Raw genomic sequence first — 23500 nt, forward strand, 5'->3', positions numbered from 1 at the left:
TCTTTTCAAATGTGTAGTTTCTGTTCAGTTCTTCGCCTCGTGTAAGTTTCATCTTTATTAAGATAAGTGATGGATTGCTGAAAAGGTCAGCGAGGTTATCCCTGCTGAACGACTCGTTTGCTAACTTGCAGTAACTATTGGGGGCCTCTTCCCAAGAAGGAGCAGGGAATATCCCGGGCTCCCTCCCAGAATGCACTGGGCCTCCCTTGGAAGGGCCTGAAGGAGAGCCAGCCTCGGCCTCTTCAGGACCACGGAGAGCTCCAGGAGGGCAGAGGCGTTGCTCCCGCAGGAGACACAGGAGCCGGGGAGGGGGTGGGGAGGTTTCCCGGGGCTATGCTGAGGGGTGGGGGGGGGCTCCAGCCAGACTGCCCTCCCCTCTCCTTGCAGCTCCCCCATGGGCTTTGCCCTGAAGACCTACATGAGCCACGTGGGCATCTGCCCTCGGGAGTCTCGCCCGGCCAGCGTTGTGGAGAAGTCCAGGAGAAAGACAAGTGGCTTCCCTTCTTCCCCAAGGCCAAGAAGGTGGGTGGGGGAGCCGGAAAGGGCGGGGCCTCAGCCCCCCCCAACCCTGACCCCCCCTTCTCCCTCTTTTTGGGGCCACAGAGCAGCAGCAGCAGCAAGAAGGAGGCCGCCGTGGAGGACAAGAAGCGGAACCCCATCCTGAAGTACATCGCAAAGCCCAAGAGCGCCTCCCAGAGCAGTGAGTCCCCCCCCCACCTCTGCCTCCTGCAAACGGCTCCCCCCTCCCCACTTACCCCCCACCCCAGACCCCCCCCCAGGCTGGCTGGGCAGGCCCCCCCTCCTCCCCCTCTGCCTCCACCCCCCCCTCCTTCATTTGCCCCCCCCTCACCCCCCTCCCCTGCTTGCTTTTGACCCCCCCATTTCTGTTTTTCTTTCCAGCATTTCATGTCCCTCTGTCCCCCGTGGAAGGTAAACGCCCCCCTCCCCTCCCCCCGCACCCTGGCTGGCCTCCCCCCTCCCCCCCCTGCCGCTTTCGCAACTGGGGAGGGGGTGATCCCTTCCCCCAAAAGTGATCGTAGCTCCCAGGTCCTGCATTCTGCACTTTGTTCCAAGCCCCCCCCCCCCCTTTTGACCAGCAATGGGCTCTGCCGTCCCCATTCGGGCTTCTAAATGGCTGCGGAGGCTGCCTCCCCCCAAGGGGGCCCTACTTGGGGGCCCTTGGGAAGCTGGGTCTGGGGGAGGGGAAAGGCCAGGGAGGGGCCGAGAAGAGGGCAGAGACGGGAGCCTTCCTCCCTTGAGGGCACAGGGGCCAGGGAGCAGCCCCCCAGTCCCCACCCTCCAGTCCAGGCTCTTTGGAGGCCGGGGGCCGGTCAGGCAGGGGGGTCCTAACGGCTTCCTCTTTGGCAGTTAAACCTGGCAGCGTCCGGACCATCATCCAGCATTTTGAGAACAGCCAGGAGTGCCAGGAGGCTGCCCTGCAGCGCCTCTCCACGGGCAGCTTCCCGGAAGACCTCCTGGACTCGGACGGGTGAGGGGCTCCGGCCCTTCTGCCTTTGGGGGAGGGGGGGGCTCTTTCCCTAACGACCCCCAGCGCCGAGTCTCCCGGCTGCTCCAGCCCCTCGCCCATCGTGGGAAGGGGGGCCTTGTGGGGAGGGAGGGGGTGGGGGCCTCTGAAGTCAAATCCTCGTGTCCCCCACCCCCCTTCCTCCAGTTCCAGGGCCGAGGTCCGGCTGGGCCGCTCGGAGAGCCTGAAGGGCCGGGAGGAGCTGAGGCGGCTGCGGAAGGCCGAGAACGTCCCCCGCTCCCGCAGTGATGTCGACATGGATGCGGCCGCCGAAGCCGCTCGGCTCCACCAGTCGACCTCCTCCTCCGCCTCCAGCATCTCCACCCGGTAACGTGGCGCCTCTTTGGGGGAGCCGGAGCCGCGTGGCGTCCCACGCCCAGGGGAGGCCCACCGGGTGTTGCCCCTCTGAAGGGAGGGCAGAGCGTGGGGGCTGACGGGCGAAGGGACCGGGGGGGGTGAGGGAGTTGGGGGTGGGAGGGGTGGGCTGACTCTGTCCCATCTCCGCTCTCCAGGTCCCTGGAAAACCCCACCCCACCCTACACTCCCAAAATGGGGCGCAGGTGAGTGGGGAGACGACCGGGGGGGGGGGGCCGAGAGAGATTTCCCCACCTGGAGGGAAGTGATCAGGGGGTCACTTCCCTCCTTTTCCCATGGGGGTGGGGGACTTGCTTGGCTTCCTCCCCTGTCCCTCTCCTCCCAGGCGGAGGAGGTGCAGAGCTGCTCCTGGGGCCGGGGGGGGGTTCCTCCTCTCGGGGCCCGGCCTGACCCCCTCCGCGTCCTGGCAGGAGCATCGAGTCCCCCAGTCTGGGCTCCAGCTCGGAGGCCTTCCTGCCCCACTTGCTGGAGGATGAGCTGGGACAGTTCTCGGACCTCGAAATGGAGCTGGACTCCCAGAACTGGCAGCACACGGTGGGACGGGAGGCGGCTGCCCAGCTGCCTCAGCAGGAGGTCGACCGCCAGGAGGTCATCAATGGTGAGGGAGGGGAACTGGGGGGTCCTCAGAGTAATCCTGGGGGGGGGTCTGTCCCTTGGGTGTAGGGAGAGAGGTCAGCCAGGCCCGGAGCCTCTCCCTGACGGAGCCTCCGAAGGGCCCTCGGAGGCCCCCTCTGACCCGCTCCCCATCGCTCCCCCCCCCAGAGCTCTTTGTGACGGAGTCCTCCCACCTGCGGACGCTCCGCGTGCTCGACCTGCTCTTCTACCAGCGCCTGAGGAGGGAGGGGCAGCTGTCGCGGGAGGAGCTGGCGCTGCTCTTCCCCAACCTTCCGGAGCTGATCGAGATCCACAGTGAGGCTGCCCCCCCCACTCCCTCCCCCCGAAACAAACGGGGGAAGTTTGGAAGCGGTTTTCCCTGGCAGGGTGGGGAAGGGTCTCTTCGGGCCCTGGAATTACGGGATGGGCTCCCAATGGGCCAGGACTGGGGTGAATTCAGTGGGAGGGGATTCAGCCAGCAGCATTAACACTGAGTGGGGGGGGGGAGGTTGCGGAGACAGGTGTATTTGCGTGGGGGGGGGTCTTTCCTGGGGGGGTGGAGGGCTTGGCTCCTCTTAGTCCGCCCTGCCTTCTCTCCCTGCCCAGATTCCCTCTCGGAATCCATGAAGAAGTTGCGGGAGGAGGGGCCGGTGGTGAAGGAGGTTGGGGACCTGATGCTTTCGCGGGTGAGCCACCGAAGGGGGAGGGGGGGGCTTGGGGGCTGGGTAGGAGTGGACTTTGGGACCCCCATGGGGACCCCCGTCTCCTCCTCCTCCCTGCTAGTTCGATGGGGCTGCGCTTGAGGAATTCCAGCAAGTGGCCGCAGAGTTCTGTGCCTACCAGTCGATGGCGCTGGAGCTGATCCGGACCAAGAAGCGGAAGGAGACGCGGTTTCAGCAGTTCATGCAGGTGGGGGACTCTCGGGGGGGGGGGGGAGAGCCGGGGGGGCGGTTGTTGTGCTCAGGGGAGAAATTGATGGAGGCAGCCGGAAGAGCCCGTCTGAAGGGCCCCTCCTGTCGCCTGGGACTCACATGGGGAGGGGGTTTTGGGGGGGGCACCACCCAGCCCGCTTTGTGCTGCTCCCCAGGAGGCCGAGAGCCACCCGCAGTGCCGCCGGCTGCAGCTGAAGGACCTCCTCATCTCCGAGATGCAGCGGCTGACCAAGTACCCGCTCCTGCTGGACAGCCTCATCAAGCACTCCTCAGGTGGGCCTCCGCCCCCCCCAAAGACGCCCGCTGCCCCTCCCCTCCGCTGACCCCTCCCCTCCGGCCCTCCCCCAGGGCAGCCCGAGGACCGCCGGAAGCTCTGCCGGGCCCGGGACCAGTGCCGGGAGGCCCTGCGCTACGTCAACGAGGCCGTCAAGCAGGCGGAGAACCAGCAGCGCCTGGAGTCCTACCAGAAGCGCCTGGACGCCACCTCCCTGGAGCGGACCAGCAACCCCATCGCAGCGGAGTTCAAAGTAAGCCCGGCACCTGCGGGGGGGAAGGAGGGGGGAAGGAGAGGGGTGGCCCCACGCTGACCGCTTCCTGCCCCCCTGCCCAGAACCTGGACCTGCGAGGCCGCCGGATGATCCACGAAGGTCCCCTCCTCTGGCGCATCAGCAAGGACAAGACTCTGGGTCTGTAGGGCCGAAGGGGAGGGGGGGTCCCCTTTGCAGGGGGGGCAGGTGTACTGAGAGGCCTCCCCCCCTCCCCCCACAAGACCTGCAGGTGCTGCTCCTGGGAGACCTGCTGGTGCTGCTGCAGCGTCAGGACGAGCGGCTGGTGCTGAAGTGCCACAGCCGGACGGTGCTGGGCTCCTGCGACCCCAAGCAGACCTTCAGCCCCGTCCTCCGCCTCGGCTCCGTCCTCATCCGCTCCGTGGCCACCGGTGAGCCCGGCCCCCTGCCCAGCGGGGCTCAAGAGCCTTGGGAGGGGGGGGATTCTGAGACACGGGGGGGGGGAAGAGATGGAGGTGCTGAGCAGCCCCCCCCCCCGGCCTCTGCTTCCCTCCGCAGACAAGCGCGCCCTCTTCATCATCTGCACCTCCGAACTGGGCCCCCAGATCTACGAGCTGGTTGCCTCCACCTCCCTGGAGAAGAACACGTAGGGAGAGGGGGGGCAGGGGGGGGCCCTGGGGCCGAGCAGGCTGTCCTTGGGGGCGGTTGGGGATTTGGCCTGGCTGAGGGAAGCTGCCCCCTCCCCATTCCCCTCCCCCCATCCCAAGGGTCTCCAGTTAAAGCCCCCTCCTCTTTCCTGGCAGGTGGATGGAGCTCCTGGAAGAGGCGGTCAAGAGCGCCACGCAGGCGGTCCCCCTGCCCCCGCAGCCCCACACCCGGCAGCTGTGCCCCCACCAGCCGGCCCCAACCAGGTGGGCGAGGGTCGCGCAGGAGGGGGCAGGGAGGGGAGGGCCAGGCTTCGTGCCCCCCTCCTCCCAGGACTGGCCCCCCGTCCCCCGCATTGGACCGCTGCTCTTTCTCCGCAGCTTCATCTTCCCAGATGCCGAGATGGCCCCCCGGCTGGACCGAGAGAGCAGCCCCCCCAGCTGTGAAGCCGAGAATGAGGAGGGAGGGGCCTCGGGTAGGCAGCGGGTGCCGGGGGGAGGGGCTTTGGGGGCAGCAAAAGGCAGGGAGGGGCATCTGCCCCCTTCGTCCCACTGGATGGGAGGAGGGGCTGGTCTTCCCCCCTCCCCAGCTGCTTCACAGCCCCCCCCCTCTCCCTTCCCAGACCACACTCCGACTGAAGCCTCTGCAGCTGAGCAGCTGGAGGGGGGCACCCAGAGGAGGAGGAGGAGGAGGAGGAGGAAGGCAACCCGCCCACCACCGCACCTGTGTTGCCCCTCCTGGAAGAAGCCCCCCCTCAGAGGCCCCCCTGCTTGGAGAGCATGGCCGAATCCGCCCTGGGGGACGGTAGGTGCCCCCTTCTCCAGGCGGGGGCCAGGCTGGGCCCCCCGGGGCCTCCCACTGTGCTTGGGGGGGCTGGATGGGACTGAAGGCGGCCCCTCCCCTCTTGTGCCCCTCCAGTGGAGACCCTGCGGAGGCTCCTTCTCCACAGCTTCCTGCCCTGCCAGGACTCGGAGCCCGAAGACGACCTGACCCCCACTCCTTCGGGGGCCGGCCGCAACCGGCACTGGGGCTGGGCCAGCCAAGAGGAGCCCTCGGAGGGCCCCCAGGCGCCTCTTCTCCCTGGCCCTCCGGAGCCGGACGGGCAGGGATGTGCGAGCGAGCCCCCGTCCTCAGGCCCCACAAGCCACCCGGGGCCTGACGAAGGCCTGGAGGAGGTGGGGCCCCCTGCAGTCCAGGCAGGCAGCCAGCAGCAGCCTGAGACTCCCAGCTGCTACCTGGTGGTGCGGAAAGGTAAGCGCAGGGGAGGGGAGGGGAAGGGGCACCCGAGAGAAGGGAGGGGCAGCAGCTCCTGGGAACCCCCCCCCCATGGTGGCCTTTGGGGAGGGGCTTAGCAGCTTGGCTTGATCTGCAGCTACTTACTCTTCAGAGCACCCCCTCCCCTCCCAAGGCCCCTCCGGCTCTGCTCCCCTCCTCCTCTTTCACTCCCCCCCCCCCCGCTTGCCTCTCTGCTGCTCCCCTGTGGGTGACGGTGCTGGAGCCTCCTGGGATTCCCAGTGGTGACCTCTCTTGTCTCCCCCCCCCCAACCCCCCTCCCTCCACACTTCCCCCTTCCTGGCGTCTCTTCCACAGCTGAGGTGGAGGGGAGTGAAAGTGCTCGGCTCTTGATGGAGAAAGACACCGGAGCCCCCCCTAACACAGATGGTAAAGACCAAAAGTAGAAGCCCCCCCCCCACTCACACACACACACCAGATAGTGAACCTCTTAGGGGGGAAATTGGGTGGGGGGCTGAGCGAGGGAGGGGCTGCCTTTGAGGGGGGGGAGAGGAGGGGTCTGCACCCTGCAGTCTCTGGGCGATTTTATTGATTTCTTCCATCCGCACAACCCCACAGGGGAGACTCTGGGCACACAAACACACCAAGGGAAACAGCCACCACAATTGAGGCGATGGAAAGAGGGGGGCTGCCTTCTACGCAGGGCCTCACCCCCCCCAGGAGGGAGCCCCTTTCCCCACGTGGGCCTTCTGCAGGTGGAAGAGGGGCCTGGCTGGGCTGTGGGGGGCTTGAGAGCTGCAGGGTGGCTGAAAGCCTCCCATCGCCCGCACTTCCGGCTGGGGCCGTAGGACGGGGACGCAGAGGTTTTGCCCAAGGGACTGGAAGAGGAGCCCCTTCCCCAAAAGAGGACCCTCTGAGCCGCCCTCCTCCTCCTCCTCCTCCTTACAGGAAACACTTTCTACTTAAGCCTGCCGGCCGACTCCAAGCAGCCCCCAGCAGGTGCCCAGAGCCTCGGGGAGGCAGAGGGGGCTTTCAGCCGGGCCCCATCCTTGCCTCCGGCGGTGCCTTTGCCCGCAGGCTGCCAGGAGAGACCCAGGGAGACCCTGGCAAGGTGGCCCAGCCCAGCAGAGCTCCCTGCGCCCAGCCAGGGCACCTGGGAGACGGAGGCCGTCTTCCGGACAATAGAGCAACTCACCCTCAAGCTGACCAAGCTGAAGGTGAGCCAGGATGGGTGAGGGGGGCAAAGTGGACGCGGCATGGCCAGAGGGGGGATGGAGGGCAGGGAAGGGTCCCCCCTGCCCCCCTCTGCAGCTCTCTCCTCCCCTTGCAGGACGTGGAAGGGGCCTATCAGCAGCTGCTGTTCCGGCAACCGCCGCCAAAGGGCCACTGCACCGCCGAAGCCACACCTGGGCAGGGAAGCGCCTCATTGCCAGAGCAGAGCCGGATGTTGCCCAGCACCCACCGGGGGTCCAGAATCAGCCACCCCTCTCTGCCCTCCTCCCCAGAGTCCCCGGTGGCTGCTAAGCCTGGTACGAGGGCTGGAGGGTCCCGTTGCTCCATGCCCGCCCGCTGTCCACCCGGGGACTGATGCCAATGTCTCTGCAGATGTGAACGGGCTCTCTCTCGCCCTGCCCGAAGACGGCTCCCAGGAAGTGTCCTTGTAGGGCAGGAGGGCCTCCGCCAAGGAAGGAAGGAAGGAAACGGCACCTCCAGGCGATGCCTCCTTCGTCCTCCCACCCGGCCTGTGCTGGAGAGGGGGGGGGGGGCATGGATGGGACCCGGAGCGGCCAGGGTGAAAAATGGCGAAACCAAGGAGCAAGCGGAGGAAAGCGGGACGCCGCCTGGTGGGAAAGGACAGGCGTCGGCTTCTGTTCCGTGGAGACATCCCGAGGCTTCCCCAACGCGAGCGAAGGCAGACTTTCCGCTCTTTCCCCCAAAACGTTAAGGAGCCCCGGTCCCCCCCGCCGGCTGACTTTGGGGTCCAGCCCTTCGTTTTGTCCCCTAGATGGATGGAGCGGTTGCACATTTGGGTGTGCCCGAGAGACGTGTAGATACACGCACGCCCTGCAGAGGACAGCGGGAGTATATTCTGTATAATTGCACTTTTGTTTCCCTTTAACATCTTCTCTCCGTGGGGAGGAGAGTCTCACCAGGAGGCCCTGCAGCCCCCCAGACCTTCTCCTCCCCAGGGGGTATAAATATGTATGTATGTGCATTGAGGTTTTGTAAATACGATAGACGGTTGTTCCCTGTGGCTCCTTTCTCACTTGTCTCCATGCCTCCTCCCCAGGCTCTTGGCTGAAGGCTCGGGCCCTTCTGGGGCCGGGAAGACTCCCCCTCTCCCCCCCCCCCACTGAGGGGGCCCCTCCCCTCTCCTGGAGTTCACCCCATGGTCGGTTTGATTTTATTGCATTCGAGGCTAAAAGGTTTTTCAACAGAAAACAAAATGTCCTTTCACCTGTGTAGAGAGGAGGGGCCCCCTTTTCCCTTTGAAGGTGGCAGGTTATGGAACGGCTGAAGTGGGGAGGGGGATCTGGGCCTGCCTGACACCCGCACAGGGCTCTGAGCCTTTGCACATTGGCCTGGTGTGACATGCAGCCCAACTGCTATTTGGCCACCGGACGTCTTTGGAAAAGCAGAGCGGTGGGCTGTGAAGGGAGGGTCCGTCCCGGCTGCTGGAAGGCCTGCGCCCACCCCTGGTCCTGGGCCACCCAACCAGAGTGGGGGGGGGGCGCACATGGCTGAGCTGGAAGCCCCTCTGACCCCACCAGCATTAACAGTTTTTTTTCCCCAGGCGGAACTTTTTAGGCAGAAGGAAAACTTTTAATGGGAGGAAGGGAGGCCTCCGTCCTTCCAGCCTCCGAGTGAGGAAGGGGCTTCTCTGCCCTCCGGTGCCATCCTGGGGGCTCTGCCCAGGGGGCTTGGCTGGGAGCTTCTGGGTGCAGCATCCTCGGGGAGAGGCTCACAGGGCAGCGGCCAGCTGCTCCTCCTCTGTCCTGGCCCTGGGCAGGGGGTCTCGGGGGCCCATCAGCTCCTGGATCCTGCTGTAGGTCTTGCTCTCAGCCGGGAAGGTGTTTTTCTGCAGGGGGGGGGGTCAAAGAAAGGGTGGGGGGGCCATGAGGCCAAGGACTCCGGGTGGCAGGGAGGGGGGGGCTGCCCACCCCCTTGGACTGGCAGGGGGGGACTCACCGCCAGAGAGAGACGCAGGAGGCCGGTGGGCCCCTTGGCCCCAGGGAGGATCCGGCTGACTTGGTACTCCACCGTGGCCAGGAAGCCCTTCAGGCCGTTCTCCGAGATGTTGTTGCCTGAGGGGGCAAGGAGGGGAGGGGAATGGGTCCTTCCTCCACCTTGGAGGCCCCCCCCAGCCCCTCCCCTCCCCAACCTACGCATGAGGTTCAGGTAGATGAGAACGCGGTTGCCATGGAGGAAGACCTGCCCGTCGCGGTGCTCGGCTTGTTCCAGCAGCGGGTTCAGCATCTCGGTGGGCTCCAGGATCTGCTGCAGGGGGAGGGGGGGGCAAGCCAGGCAGGTACAGGAGTTGGGAGGAGAGGCGGGGTACGGCTGCCCTCCCCCCTCCACAGTCCCTCGGGAGTCTGGCCAGGAGAGGCGCTTGGCAGAGGACGGCCGGCCTTGGCTCCGGCGGGCGGGCGGAGGCTCCGCCATCCGTGCTACGCTCAGCCGGAGCTGGAGGGGGGGGGGGCTCACCTCCACTTCCAGGACCTGGGAGCGCTTGTCCTTGGAGCCCAGCTTCACCCCCTTGGCCCCCTTCGCCTTGGGGTCCACCGGGGGAACGGCTGCGGGAGACAAGGGGAGCTCAGTGGGGGAGGCCTCCGAGGCCTGGGGAGGGAGGGAGGGGAGGGTCAAGGCGGCCCAGCCAGAACCTTTCTTGGACTGCTTGGCATCCTCCTTCTTGGCCTGGGCTGCTGGTGCCGCCGGTGGCTGTGCGGGAGCCGCTCCGCCCACTGGGCCCTTCTCCTCCTTTTTGGTGAGTTCCTGGAAGAGGCCAGATGCCGGTCTCTCTGCCTGCCGGGGAGCTGCTCTATGCTCTCTAGGTACCCCCTCACCCAGCTCTGCTCCCCCCCCCCGGGGTCCTTGGGATGGCTCGCCTTCTTCTTGACCATGGACTTGGCCCCCTTGGCGCCCTGCAGCTTGTCAATGGCGGTGCTGCTGACGTGGCTGGTGGGACGGTCGCTTTTCGGATCCGAGTGTCTCGGGGGCTGGGAAGGAAAAGCGGGGAGGTGTTCTTGGGGGACCCTGCGGAGCCTCCGATTCAGCCCCTCCCAATTCACAGAGGTGGGGGGTGGGGTTTGCCTGTGCCAGTCCAGCCCCCTTCAGAGGGAGAGCTTCTCCGCAGACGGGACCCCCAGCTGCTCACCAGGCGCCCTCTCTCCTGGGCCTCCTTCTCCAGCAGCAGCCGCCGGCGCTCCACCACCTCCGTGTGGGTGAGGGCAAAGGGGCCGAGCACCTGCAGGGCAAGCAGCCGGCTGAGGGACCCCTGGTGGCTGCCCTCTGGCCACCCTGGGCCCCCCCGGCACTCACCTCGGCCAGCTTCAGGGCTCCCTCGTCCCCGATCTGGTTATGTGCCAATGACAAGGACAGCAGGGACCGGTTGAGGCGCAGGCCCTGCATGGAGGAAGGAGCCCCTGAGGCCAGGCTCAACGGGCAGCTCCCCCCACCCCCCATCAACGGGGAAGGCAGCCGGCCAAGGAGAGCCCGGGAGGCCGTTCCCAGCGGCCTCACGTTGGCGAGGTGGGTGGCCCCGACGTCCGTGATGTGGTTGTAGCTCAGGTTGATGGAGACCAGGTTCTTGTTGGAGGTGCGGAGCGAGGAGAGCGCCTGGCCGATCAGCAGCACCGCCTGGTCGTCCATGCAGTTGTTCCGCAGGGACAGGTGGGCCAAGCTGGGGAGAAAGGGCCGCGGGAGAGGGGGTGCCGCCTTCCCACCCAGCCCCAGCCTGGGCTCCTCCCGAGTGGCCCTCAGGGGAGGCCCTGCAGGGGACCAGCAGCAGCCCCACAGGGGGGCCCTCTTGCGCCAGGCAGCCGGGGTCCTGGGCCAGAGGAGGGCTGGGGAGGGGTCCCGGGGCTCTCCGGCCTCACCTGCTCTCCTCCGAAACCAGCTTGAAGAAGGAGCGCTCGGGCAGGGGGTTCCCTTCCAAGACGAAGGTCCTGCGGGGCAAGAGAAGAGGCCACCCTTGACCGGCCAGACCCCCCCCCACTTCCTTCCCCTCCAGCCCCGGTGGGGGTCACCTACTTGAGGTTGACGCAGGCGGCCAATACGGGCAGCAGGGTCAGGAAAGTGGCGTCAGTCAGGCCGACCTTCCAGAGGCTGCGGGGGAGCAAGAGAGTCCGGCTGTCCGCAGGGAGAGAGACGCAGGAGACCCCCGCCCGTGCCCCTCCCCTCCCGCCGGCTGACTCACTGGAGGGCCTGGAGGTGGGCGAGGGCCGGCAGGCACTTCCCCAGGACCCCCAGCATCTTCTCCTCGATCTTCCAACCTGCGGGCGGCAGAGAGGCCGGGCAGAGCGGGCGGGCGGGGGAGGAGAGCGGGGGAGGGGGCTCCCGGGAGGCCCCCCAGGCTCACTGCGGATGAAGACCTCGCGGGCGCTCTTGGGGTCCTCGTGCTCCAGCTCCACCTGCACGCAGGGCCGGAAGTAGGCGTACTTGGCCTGGATCTGGGCGAGGGCCGGCAGCGCCTCCCGCTGCTCCCCCGCCGGGACCCCCGCCGCCTCCGCCTCCTCCAGGGGGGCCCCGGCGGGCGGGTGGGGGCGGCTGACCACGCGCGGCGCCTCCTGCAGCCCCGCCCGCGCGCAGAGCTCCGGGAAGTCCAGATCCAGGGCGCCGCTGCAGACGTACTCCTCTGCGGGGGGAGGGAGGGGGCAGGTGAATAGGGGAGGGGGCGTCGGTGAACAGGGGAGGGGGCGCCGGGGGGAGGGAGGGGGCAGGTGAACAGGGGAGGGGGCGCCGGGGGGAGGGAGGGGGCAGGTGAATAGGGGAGGGGGCGCCGGGGGGAGGGAGGGGGCAGGTGAATAGGGGAGGGGGCGCCGGGGGGCATTGGAGGCTCACTGGGACCCCTGGGCGCCCCCAACCCCCCTCCCCATTTGCCCCGGTCTTCCCTGGGGGCTTTCTTCTTCTCCTTCCCGGAGCCCCTGCCGAGCCTGGCTGCCGGTCACCTTCTCCGTGCTCGGCCCTGCGAGCCGCCAAGCGCGCTTCCTCCTCCTGCGCGGCGCTCTTGTCCTTGGCGCCCCGCTCGCCCTTCTTGCCCATCGCGGCGGCGTCTGGGGGGCGTCTCGCCCGTCGCCCGGCAACCGCGCAGGGGGCGGGGCCCGGCGTTCCTCCCGCCCCACCCCTCCCCGCGCGGTGCCTGACGGGAGCGGTAGTCCTCCGCGCCTGCGCCCCTCCTCCTCCTCCCCCGCCGGCCTGCGCCTCCCCCGGGCGTCCTGCTGCGCGTCTGGCCGGTGTCTGCGCTGCGAGATGGCGGCGCCCGGGACGGAGCCCGACGCCGAGCTGGAGGAGCTGCTGGCCAGTGAGCGGGCGCGGCGGGCAGGGGGCGGGGAGCGCGGGGCGGCGGGGTCTTCCCGGCAGGCGCCCCTCCGAGCCCGCTGCCCTCTCTCCCGACAGGCGCCCTGGAGGACTTCGAGAGGGCCGCGCCGGCGCCCGCGGAGCCCGCCGGAGGAGGAGGAGGAGGAGGAGGCGGCGGCGGCGAGGGGGCCGCGGAGCCGGCGGGGGAGGCGCAGGTAGGTAGTCGGGCGGGGGGCGGCGGCGGGCGGCGGGGGTCTCCCTCCGGGGCAGCCCCTGCAGGACCTCCGCGCTCCCCCTTCCTCCCCGCAGGGGCGGCTGCTGGCGGCGCAGGAGACCTTCTTCCAGGAGCTCTTCGAGGGCGAGCTGGCGTCGCAGGCCAGCGCCGAGTTCGAGCGGGCCATGGAGGAGCTGGCGGCCGAGGAGCCCATGCTGGTGCAGCAGTTCCAGAAACTCTCGGCGGCCGCGGGCAGAGTCGGTGAGCGGGGCGGGGGGGGGGAGGCCCTTCGGGCGGGGGTCGCGGGGCTCTTGGGGGGGGGAAGAGCCCGGCTAGCGCTGCCGATCCGCCTCGTTGCAGGGAGCGACCCAGCGTCCCGCCAGGAGTTCACCTCCTGCCTGAAGGAGACGCTCAGCGGGCTGGCCAGGAACGCCGACGGCCTGCAGGTGAGTCCCCCCCCCCCCAGTCGACTCCCCCCCCTCCATCGCCCTCCGCCCCCACCGGCCTCCCCCCCCCCCTCCGTGCCGTGGGAACCCTCCCTCCCAGCTGCCTCTTTCCCTAGAGCTCCGGGGTGTCGGAGGAGGAGCTGAGCCGGACGATGGAGGGGCTCGGCCTGGAGGAGGGGGACGGCGGGGAAGGCAGCCTGTGGCCCATCATGCACAGCATCATGCAGAACCTGCTCTCCAAGGACGTTCTCTACCCCTCCCTCAAGGAGATCACGGAGAAAGTAAGGAAGCCCTCCCCTCCCTCCAGCCCCCCAAGGCAGGGAGAGGGGCTGCCTGCGGGCTACTCCTCACTCCCCCCGCCCCACCCTGGGTCCAGCAAGTGGGCTATCTGTGACTTCATGGTGGACTCTCCCCCACCCATCCCCAGTACCCAGAGTGGCTCCAGAGACACCGAGAGTCGTTGCCCAAGGAGCAGTACGAGAAGTACCAGGAGCAGCAGAGGGTGATGGGAAGGATCTGCGAACAGTTTGAGGCCGAGCAGCCCACCGATGGGGACCCAGAGCACAGGGCCCGCTTTGAGACCATCCTGGACCTGATGCAGCAGGTGAGGGGGTCGTGTGGGCCGCGTGGGGAGCCACGCGTGGTGGAGCTGGGGACTCACCATGCCCTTTGCTTCCAGCTGCAAGACCTGGGACATCCTCCCAAGGAGCTGGCCGGAGAGTCGGTGAGTGCCGGTTCGGCTGCCCTTTCCCCAGGCTTGGATTCGGTCTTGCCACCAGCAGCCTTGGCCTCACAAGGCGAAGGAGGAGGAGGAGGGCAAAGGGGGCATTTCCAAGCTGCCAAGTGCCTGATTAGGGCGGCTTGAACCCGCCGGCGTTCCCTACAGCCCACTCCATGCAGAGAAGCGTTTCTGTCTTGTGACCGGACACCTGTTGCTCCTTTTCCAGCCTCCTGGCCTGAACTTTGACCTGGAAGGACTGAATCTGCCTGATGCCGGAGGCGCAGGAGGCGAGCAGTGCCAGATCATGTGACCTGCTCTCGTGCCAGGGAGACTGAGGAGTTGGGGGGGCGCTGCGGTGGGTCGAGGTGTTTGTGTCTTTTTTTTTTTTCCTGTTTTCCGTCATCACCAGGTGCCTGAGGCTGCCTGCCTTGGCTCCACCCGGCAGGCGTTTGTGCAGGGATCCCACCAGGGACTTAGCAAGGCAGAGTTATGACGCCCCGAGGTCAGGTGCCCATCTTGGCCTCTGAAGAGACGGATCGGCCCTGGAGGCCCCCGGGAACGTCCCTTCCCTTGGGTTGATGGACGGGCTCTCTCGGATGAGGTTGCTCTCGATGAAACAATCGGGCCGAGGGAGGAGGAGGAGGAGGAGGCAGTGGCTCATGAGAGCCCTCTGGGTGAAGGGAGACCTCCTGCGCCCATTCCCCAAGCCCCAACTCTGCTGCTCTCCTCAGGCAGCTCCACCTGCCACCCTCACTCCAGTGCTCCGTCAAAGGTCTCTGGATCAGGGGGCCTGAGCCCCCTTTCGACGATGCCAGGCAAGCTGACCACATCAGCGTGAGCCTTTTTTTTGCCGTAGCCCCAAATATTAACATTCCCCTGCCCCCCCGTTAGTCCTGTCGCTTTGTGAGAACTGCCTGTATGGGGAAGGATAGCTAGGAAGCAGGCCGACTCTGCCCACTGGCCAGTTTCCTTTCTGCTAGCGGCTGATGGTGCAGGAGAGCCGCCCTCCTTGGCCGGGTCTGGCCGGACTGAATGAGAAGGGCGATTCTTGAAATAAAAGGTGGAGGTTTATGGTTTGAAGTTGTGGTTGTTTCTGTTAATTGTTGTGAGTAGAGGGAATCCAGCACACGGAGGAGCCTGTAGCAGTTCCGCTTGGCAGCCCTAAGCTGCTCGGGTCCTGTTAAAAGTCTGGGCAAAACGGACCACCAACAGTCTACTAAAACAACTTTTATTTCCAGTGGGGCATCTCCCACGTGGTGGACACTTTCAGTAGGCACACATTAGAGGGAGGGGTGTCTGTCAGATGCTCCTTGTTCTTCAGCGGCTGGAGGCAGGGAGGCTTATTATTTGGGGGTGCAAATCCTAAATGGGGGGAAGACGATCATGAAGGACTTGCATGTGTGGCCTTCGTGTGAACCGGTGGAGAGCAATGATGGTCTGTCTCGGCCTCCCATAGCCCACCCACCACATCTTCTAAGGTTGCTTGGAAATGAGGGGCTTCGCTCAGAGCCCCTCCTGGGGGACCTTGGCACGCACCCCTTTGGCTCTTTCTAGGCAGGGGGCAGGGACTCTGCTGGGCAAAGGCTGCCTGGGGAGATGGGGAGGGGGCTGCAGGAGCGCCCAAGGGGGTCAACCTTGACCCTAACCCTGCGGGGGGGGGCATCCCCTCAACTCCCAAGACAATGTCCGAAGGTGCCCGGAAGGAGCAGCCGGCTGCCCCGCGGCCCAATGGTGCGAGGGCGGCTGCACTTTGGGCGCCCCGGCCTCGCGGGGACTCGGCGCTGCCACCGTCGGCCAAGGGTCCCCCCGGGTGGTTCGGCGGCGAAGCGCTTCCGGACTCCCTTAGGCCAGCCACCGGGGCTCGCTCTCTATGGTTGTTCCCGCTCTGGGAAAGGCGTCTCGAAGGCACCTTCGGCCGTAAAGCCGCGCTCGGGAGGTGTGGCGTAAAGCGCGGCTGTCGCGAAGAGCGGAGGAGCCGGAAGGAGACGCGCGGCGCCGGTTGGGCGACAAAATGGCGGCGGCGCCTGGGCGTCCCGGGGGCAGCACCGGCGACGGGGCGGCGGGAGGAGGAGGAGGAGGAGCGGGAGCCGCTGCCACCGCCTGAGGTACCCGGAGGGCCCCGGCAGGCGCAGCCGAGGGCAGCCGTCTCCCCGGCCGAAGCCCCGCCATGGCCGGGCCGGGCCTGCCTGCGGGGCAACGGAGCCTCGGCCGCCGTTCCTCAGCCCCCCCGGAGGAGACCCCCCGCGGGAGGGAGGGAGGGAGGGGGTTTCCTGGGGCTCCCCCTTCCCTTCCAGGAAGTTTCCCAGGGGCCCTTGCGGGGCGTCCGGGGAAATCCGGTTCTCTGAGACGCCGTTTTCTGCTCCTCCCCCCCCCCCGCTTAGTCTGATCTCCGGTTCCCGGGTGACGGCCGAGGGTCCCCCGCGCCCCCCCCCCCGACGGAAGAGGCGGCAGGACAGGTGGGTCTCTTGGGGGGGAGGGAGGGAGGGAGGGAGGCTCCCGAGGGGGAAACCCCCCCTTTCCCCGAGGCTGCAAGGCAAATTCAGCGGGGGAGGGGCTGGGACCCCCCCCAGGGCACCCGTCCCTTCCACGGGCCTGGTGGCCGGGGCTCCCTGGACGGGACTCCGCGGAGGGCGTGGGGGCCTCTTTGGGCAGAGCCTCTGGGGGGGGGAGGGGAGGGTCTCGGTTCAGTCCCCCAGCTGCCCCCCCTCCCCCGGGGGTCCCCCCTCCCCCCTCCTGCTGCTGCTGACCGGCTGGGCTGATGGCAGCCAGGAGCCTCCGAAGGCCGCCGGTCCTCCTCCGCCTTTCAGCTCCCGGGGTGCCCCGAGGGAGCCTCCTGGGGTTCGGGGCCTCCTGGCTGAGGGAGGGGAGAGAAGCCGGGGGAAGAGCCGGCCTTTGGCCTGAGTCCTGGCCTTCCAGAGGAGCAGAAGGCGGATCGGGAGCCATTGGGGGCCAGTCCCCAGTTTGAAGGGCCCCGCCTGTCCTGGCCAGGAGGCGAAGGAGGGCAGCCTCCTCCTCTTGGGTCTTGATGCCTGGGGGTGGGTGGGTGGGGGGCTGCAGGCTGGCACCCACATATGTGCCCACGGTGCCTCTGTTATTCGCACCAAGATCTCATCCCATCTTGGCCGGCGTTTGGAGCCCCCCTGTTTACTTGGAGACGGTTGCTCCGTCGCGTGGGTGTCTTTGAAAGGATGTTTGTTGTTAATTCCATTAATTACCAGCCATCTTGACAACCATCTGGCTGCAGGGAAGGCGAAATGATCTTAAATAAGCAGTGTGATCCAAACAGAAAAACGGAGGGTGGGGCTTCCTGCTGCCCCTCCCACCCTGGAAACCTTCCTTAGGGTTAAAGAGTTTGCTCATCGAGGTCTGGTCGGACCTGGAGGCGTTTTGGGGGCTTCTCGTCTTGGGAAATGGGCCCTGGAGATGGGAACTTTGAAGAAAGTCCCTCCCTGCCCCTCTCGCCGCCTCTGCCGGGGCCCTTCTGGGAGGAGGTGCCAGGGCAGCTGCTTCCCCACAGAAGGCCCCGGCTGCTGCGCCTGCTGGTGCTCCAGACTGCTCCATGTGCCGTGTGTGAGCGTGGTGGGAGGGCTGTGGCTGTGCACTCCTTCGCCCGGGTGTGCCAGTGCTGTCTGGGGGCAGCCCTCGGGCGAACTGGGGCAGAATGGACAAGTGTGGAGGCCGTGACCCACACTTGAGGGTTGGGAAGAGGGGTCAGTCTCTCTGATTCTTCCTTTCCTGCACCTGCCCCCTGCCACACGTGGGTCACCTCTCTTTCCTTCTCTTTTTCTCAGGGTGAATTAAAATAAAATAGCAAGATGTCGGACGCAGGGAATAGCACGGAGGGGAAAACGAATATCCCTAACGGTAAGAGCAGAGAGAGAAGCCGGAAGATTCCCGACGTTGGTTGCCGGTTGCAGGACCGTGGAGGGCTCTGTGCCAATCCACTGAGCTGGGTCTGGGTGGTAGAGAGGGCAGACGGGCTGGATCCTGCTCGCTTCTGTCCGTCTCCCTGGGGGGGAGCAACTCCTGTGCTGGGCAGGATCACAGCCGCTCTGGCCCTGTGGGAAGCTGTGGGCATTTGGGCACGGCGGCCCCTGGGGAGCAGAGCTGCGTAGAGGAAGACAGAGGAGGGAAGGCCAGCTCATCGTTCTCACCCGCCTGTGCTCTGCACACACGCAGGGAGCTTGTCCAGCAGCCCGGAAGAGATGTCCGGAACCACGGAGGGGCCTGAGACGTCCTCCGGGGTGGAGGTGGAGGCTTCTGACCTGAGCCTCAGCTTGACGGGGGACGAGGTGGGCCCCAGCCAGACTTACACAGAGAGCTCCACCGAAGAGAAGGACTCGGACAGCATGGAGGAGACCGGGCACTACTCCATCAACGAACTGAATCGGACCTATGACCACTCCCCCTCGGAGGAAGAGGAGGAGGAGGCCGAGGAGGAGGAAGAGGAGGAAGAGCAGCAGCAGCAGCAGCAGGAGGAGGCGGAAGTGGAGGCCCAGCGTTCCCGCTGGCGAGCGCACCGCAAGCGCCCCAACCAGGACCGGGACTCCTCGGATGATGAGCGGGCGCTGGAGGACTGGGTGGCCTCGGAGACGATGGCGCTGCCCCTGCCTCGCTGGCGAGCCCTGCAGGCGCTGCGGGGGAGGCAGCTGGGCTCCAGCGCCCGCTTCATCTACGACGCCTGCGGGGCCCGGCTGTTTGTGCAGCGCTTCTGCCTGCAGTACGGCCTGGAGGGCCACGGCGGCTGCGTCAACACCCTGCACTTCAACCAGCGAGGGGGCCTGGCTGGCCAGCGGCAGCGACGACCTCAAGGTGGTGGTCTGGGACTGGGTGCGCAGGCGGCCCGTGCTGGAGTTTGAGAGCGGCCACAAGAGCAACGTCTTCCAGGTGGGGGAGGAGGAGGAGGAGGAGGCAGCGATTCTGGGTCGGGGGACGGGGGGGGGGGTAACTTGGGAGATTGGAGTAGGGCCTTCCAGAGGGCCCAACTGCCTCGGGTGTCCCACCATTGAGGCTGGGAGCCTGGAGGAGGGATCCTAACGGCCCTGGAAAGAGCTCTGCTGGCTGGTGGGGCAGAGGGTGGGGTGTCCGGCCTTGGGGCAGAGCTGCCCCGCCCCCCCCCCTTGCCATCCCCTGGCTGCTTTCGCCCCTGCAGGCCAAGTTCCTCCCCAACAGCGGAGACTCCACGCTGGCCATGTGTGCTCGGGACGGCCAGGTCCGCATAGCCGAACTCTCTGCCACGCAGTGCTGTAAGACCACGAAGCGGGTGGCCCAGCACAAGGGCGCATCGCACAAGGTGAGGGGGCTTCCTCTGCTTCCCCCACCCTCGATCAGGGGCCCAGGAGGGCCTCTGCCCGATGGGCTGCCCATACCTGGCTCTCGGTTTCTGGCCACGCGATGAGCCGGCACCTTGGCGAGAGGCAGGCGGCCTGTCCCTCCCCTTGCGACGTCCCTGCGGAGGGAGGCTCCCTTGCTGTCTCTTGAGGGGCCACCCAGACGCAGCTCCAAGCCAGGGGACTTTCCTGCACATTTCTTTTGAGTTCCCGGGGTGGGAAGGCTGGCCGCTCCGGAGGCTTCCGGAAGCCCTTCGCTTGTCGAATTCGGGACTGCACCTCTCCCTCGGCCACAAAAGGCGTCTCAGCTCAGCCTTCCTGTCCCCTAGCTGGCCCTGGAACCGGATTCCCCCTGTACTTTCCTCTCGGCGGGAGAAGATGCCGTGGTCTTCACCATCGACCTGAGACAGGACCGGCCGGCCTCGTAAGTGGGCAGCTGAGCGGCTGGCGCTGCCCGTTGGGCCGGCTCAGGGCCCTGAAGGCCTCGCTTTGTCTCTCTAGGAAGCTGGTGGTGACCAAAGAGAAGGAGAAGAAAGTCGGCCTCTACACCATCTACGTCAACCCGGCCAACACCCACCAGTTTGCTGTGGGGGGCAGAGATGAATACGTCAGGTCAGCAGAGGGCCCCCCCTGCTCCTCACCCCCGGGGTGTCTGGGAGACCCTGCTGGGCCCCCCCATGTTCAGCTGCGGTGCCACACTCTGGGAAGGGGATCCGCCTTGTCCTTCCTCCGGCTTTCATCACCCCTTAGTTCTGTGGGCTTAAGGACTAGCCGCTTGCTTTGGCTGGAGGGAATGGGGCCGGGGTCCCCTGGAGACTTTCCTGGGGTCTCAGCCCTCCCTCTCTTCTGCTTCTCTCCGGCCAGGATCTACGACCAGAGGAAGATTAATGAAAACGAGAACAATGGGGTGCTGAAGAAGTTCTGCCCCCACCACCTGGTGAGGCCTTCTCTTCTGCCACCCCCACCCTCCCGGGTCTCGGGGGGAGCAAGCAGGGGCCGTGGGTGGGGGGTTCACAGCCCCCTCGGGCTGTCTGGGGTGGGGGGCTTGGTCTCTAGGGGAAGAGCCTTCCCTGCGCTGGGGAAAGTGGGCCTGGCCCCCCCCGGAGGGTTTGGGAGACGGAGCCCCCGTGCAGGGCGGGCTTTGCCAGGCACTCGAGTTCTGCCCCTCCATCCCCCCCCCTTCCAGGTAAACAGCGAGTCGAAGGCCAACATCACCTGCCTGGTCTACAGCCACAACGGCTCAGGTAGGGGGCCGTCCGTGGGGAGCTCCTCGGAGGCTGAAGGCCGGGGCGCACCCTCTGGGCTGGAGGTGGGGGGGCTGTGGGGGGGGGGCTGGGCGGCTGCCTCCAGGGGGTCCCTTGTGGTCTCTTGCAGAGCTCCTGGCCAGCTACAACGACGAGGACATCTATCTCTTCAACTCCTCCCACAGCGACGGAGCTGAGTACATCAAGAGATACAAGGGACACCGCAACAACGCCACAGGTGTCTCACACACACACACACACACACACAGACACACAGACACACCGACACACCCTGGGCTGTGGGTGGTTTGATGGGGTTGCGGTGGGGGGGGTGTGTCCCAGGCAGCAGAGAGGCAGGTGGGGGCTTCCTTGGCAAAAGTGGCTGTTGCCGTTGCTGCCCCCTTCTGGCCGGAGGAGACAAGGGGGGGGCAGTTAAAATGTGCACATCCATGTGAAATGGAGGTGGGGGAGGCAGGCAGAGAGGGGGGGGGGGAGGACAAGTGGGTCTGTCTCTCCTGAATCCTCCGGATGAAAGGCAGCTGAGTTTCCCACCCGAGAGAGGTTCCCTCCTCGGACCAGGCAGGGGACGCAGGGCCTTTGAGGGAGGGGGGGGGGTCCTCCGGCCTGGCCTGACCGCTCTCTGCCTCTGCTTTTCCAGTGAAGGGGGTCAACTTCTACGGCCCCAAGAGCGAGTTTGTGGTGAGCGGCAGCGACTGCGGCCACATCTTCCTCTGGGAAAAGGCCTCTTGCCAGGTGGTGCAGTTCATGCCAGGCGACAAAGGGGGCGTGGTGAGTGGGGCCGGGGGGGGGGCTGCAAAGACCCTGGGGGGGTGGGGGTGGGGTCCAGTCCTCCCGTATCCCTCGCCTTCTCGCGGCTCCTCCTGAGCTCGGAGGCCCCTCTGCAGAGGTTTGCAGCCCCCTCCTCTTTCTCTCCGGTTGCCCTCGCAGGTCAACTGCCTGGAGCCCCACCCCCACCTCCCCGTTCTGGCCACAAGCGGCTTGGATTACGACGTCAAGATTTGGGCCCCCACGGCGGAGACGCCCACCCAGCTGGCCGGCTTGAAGGAGGTGGGGAGAGAACCCCGGGTCCTTCCCCCCCCCCCTCCCCAGGGGTCCCCCCCCCATGCAGGTCTCCATCCTCGCTCTGCTCCCCCCCCTCCCCCCTTGCAGGTGATCAAGAAGAACAAGCGCGAAAGGGACGAGGACAGCCTGAACCACGCGGACATGTACGAGAGCCACCTGCTCTGGTTCCTCATGCACCACTTCCGGCCTCGGCGGCGTCACAGGGTGAGCGGCCCTCCCACCTGACCCGGGCACGGAGGCCCTTCCGGCCCTGGCAGGGCTGCCCCCCGGGGACCCCTCCGTGGCCCCTCGGGTCAGGCGGCAGCCTCAGGCAGGGAGGAGGGCTCCGGAGAGACCCTGACGCTGAGGCGGCTCCTTTTCTGCAGCGCCAACGGGACACGGGCACCGGAGTGGCCGACAGCGACTCCGAGGACTCCCTCAGCTCCTCGGACACCCTGGACGAAGAGGAGGAGGGCCCCGACCGGGTGCAGTGCATGCCTTCCTGAGGGCCCCCCGAACAGGCTGCGGGGACGCCGGGGAGGGCGGGGAGCCCCCCCCTGTTGAATTAGCCCCCCTCCTCCTCCTGCTTTAGATGAGAGGCCTGCCCCCGCCCTGCCTGCCAGCCCTGGTTAGCAGGGGGGCCGGCTTGGCTCTGCCCCCTCCCCTCCCTGGGACTCTGCTCTGCCCCCAGACTCCTGGCTGCGGTTGGCGCCTGTTCCCTGCGAAGCTTCGGTGGGGTGGGGTGGGGGCCGAGAGTTGGCTCGGTCCCTCTCCGTGGGGGTGGGGGCTCAGAAGCACCTTGGAGATGTACTTTTATCTCAAAACACCCCCCCCCCAATAAAGACATCCGGCTGCTGCATGTTGCACCCAGGATGAGGGAGCCTGGGTCCTGCTTCTCCAGTGACACCCTGGGAGCTCCGTTCCCTCTGGGTTGGTGTCCCCCCCCCCCTGTCCCCCCTTTCTTTTGGTGTGTTTCTCCTCCAGCAGCTCTAGGCAGAGAGGACCCCCCTCCCTCCCTCCCTCCCTCCCTCGGCTGTGAGAGCGGCCACTGGCTCAACTCCTCCCGGGAGCATAAAGTTTCAAAGGTTTGAACGCAGCTGCCTCGTTTTTCCCCCCTTCCTCTTCAGGAAAATCTCTTGGTTTTGAAAGCAACTCCCCCCCCCCAAAATTGCTGTTTAGAGGCCTAATTTTATATGTATTAAACAAGACAAGAACCAAATTAAACTTGGATGTTATCAAGTTAAAATTATTGTAAAAGTTTAAATAAATATATATTATATAAATGCAATAAACGAATTGAGAGAGAGACCCCCGGTGGCATCCACGGCCGGCATCTTTTGCTGTTCCTTGCTCTCCTGCGGCTGCCTCGGGTTCTGACCACGACTCGGCTGCTTCGTCCGCCCGGCCCCTCGCCTCGTCCGGGGATGGGTCCTCCTTCCCACACAACGGGCCCTTTCCTCCCCCCCCTCCCAAGTCGATGCAGGGAGTGAGATCCCCTTTGCCTTATGGGAGAACTGTTTCCCCTTGGGGGGGGATCCACCCGCACCCTTTGCGTGGCAAGCCCCCCAAAATGCCCGTTTTTATCACTGTCAGTTACTCCGTGTGGGCGCAACGCCTCCAGGTTTCATTCCGAGTCTCCTCAGCGCCTTGAAGGTGGGAATGTTTTAGTAATTGCTGGGGTCTTTCCTTTGCCTCCTCTGGGGCTCCAGCTGGGGAGGGGGCTTGGTACTCTCACCTGAAGGGAGTGGGGGGGGGGCTTGGCCCATGCAGCTAAGTCCGCCACTGCCCAGTTTGCCAATCTGCACCCTTGGTCCTGCAGGCTGGCAGTTGGGGTCACGGCCAGATGTGTTACAGCTGTGTCTCTGCTTAATTTTAGCAGCAAGAAATACTGGCCGGGATTTGGCAAAGCAGCTTAAGGCGCCACCAGGGTGCCCGCCTTGCCCCGTGTGTGAAGGTGGGCTCTAGCGCAGGTCGGCCCCTGCGGCCCCCACCTTTGTAGCTTGTGTGGATCCGGGTGGCGCCATCTTCCGCCCGTCACGTGCCAGAGAGGCGTCTTTGGTTTCTCATTTAATCCCGCAGTCCGAGACGAATGTGGTTTTTTTTTTGAACTTAGAAACGACTATTCTCTTACAATTCCTCTTTGCTTTTTTCTTTTTT

General features: G+C 66.2%; 4 protein-coding genes across 6 annotated transcripts; 3 read left to right on the forward strand and 1 right to left on the reverse strand.

Annotated features, from left to right (window-relative positions):
• Positions 1-341: 341 nt before the first annotated feature.
• ARHGEF11 (Rho guanine nucleotide exchange factor 11) lies at positions 342-8064 on the forward strand (the record flags this gene model as incomplete). Its single annotated transcript, XM_087703208.1, is given in 25 exon segments — positions 342-473; positions 476-522; positions 604-700; positions 901-930; positions 1369-1489; positions 1673-1852; positions 2038-2085; positions 2311-2498; positions 2663-2809; positions 3101-3180; positions 3278-3403; positions 3582-3699; positions 3775-3953; positions 4037-4112; positions 4196-4363; positions 4491-4578; positions 4736-4843; positions 4958-5052; positions 5200-5238; positions 5241-5381; positions 5496-5828; positions 6168-6239; positions 6759-7027; positions 7141-7339; positions 7416-8064. Coding segments are annotated over 25 exon segments (3140 nt in total), but the record flags the coding sequence as incomplete, so codon positions are not given.
• A 547-nt stretch (positions 8065-8611) lies between these two features.
• Positions 8612-12094, reverse strand: LRRC71 (leucine rich repeat containing 71). Of its 3 annotated transcripts, none has more exons than XM_087703202.1 (14): positions 11978-12094; positions 11389-11664; positions 11227-11302; positions 11061-11135; positions 10907-10975; positions 10551-10710; positions 10350-10433; positions 10186-10275; positions 9917-10027; positions 9692-9803; positions 9516-9604; positions 9197-9305; positions 9000-9115; positions 8612-8889 (listed from the first exon to the last, which is right to left on the reverse strand). In XM_087703202.1, exons 1-14 carry the CDS (start codon positions 12069-12071, stop codon positions 8773-8775), a joined length of 1578 nt encoding a protein of 525 aa, XP_087559328.1. In that variant the 5' UTR covers positions 12072-12094; the 3' UTR covers positions 8612-8772. The 3 variants fall into 3 exon arrangements, with proteins under 3 accessions (XP_087559328.1, XP_087559327.1, XP_087559329.1); XM_087703201.1 differs by having other exon boundaries at positions 9197-9308; XM_087703203.1 differs by lacking the exon at positions 10186-10275 and having other exon boundaries at positions 9197-9308.
• Positions 12095-12203: 109 nt separating this feature from the next.
• Positions 12204-14783, forward strand: PEX19 (peroxisomal biogenesis factor 19). Its single transcript, XM_087703204.1, has 8 exons — positions 12204-12330; positions 12426-12541; positions 12636-12801; positions 12901-12986; positions 13103-13267; positions 13414-13590; positions 13666-13710; positions 13934-14783. Exons 1-8 carry the CDS (start codon positions 12279-12281, stop codon positions 14015-14017), a joined length of 891 nt encoding a protein of 296 aa, XP_087559330.1. The 5' UTR covers positions 12204-12278; the 3' UTR covers positions 14018-14783.
• Positions 14784-15656: 873 nt separating this feature from the next.
• On the forward strand, positions 15657-22665 carry DCAF8 (DDB1 and CUL4 associated factor 8). Its single transcript, XM_014055437.2, is given in 15 exon segments — positions 15657-15812; positions 16089-16163; positions 17499-17571; positions 17887-18482; positions 18484-18594; positions 18860-19000; positions 19367-19461; positions 19539-19649; positions 19902-19974; positions 20224-20281; positions 20412-20519; positions 20940-21070; positions 21230-21349; positions 21452-21568; positions 21730-22665. Coding segments are annotated over 13 exon segments (1830 nt in total). The 5' UTR covers positions 15657-15812; positions 16089-16163; positions 17499-17522; the 3' UTR covers positions 21850-22665.
• Positions 22666-23500: the final 835 nt, after the last annotated feature.

Source organism: Thamnophis sirtalis, unplaced genomic scaffold (genome assembly GCF_051295495.1).
Source record: "Thamnophis sirtalis isolate CommonGarterSnake01/CBP01778 unplaced genomic scaffold, rThaSir2_p1.2 scaffold_79, whole genome shotgun sequence".
NCBI lineage: Eukaryota > Metazoa > Chordata > Lepidosauria > Squamata > Natricidae > Thamnophis > Thamnophis sirtalis.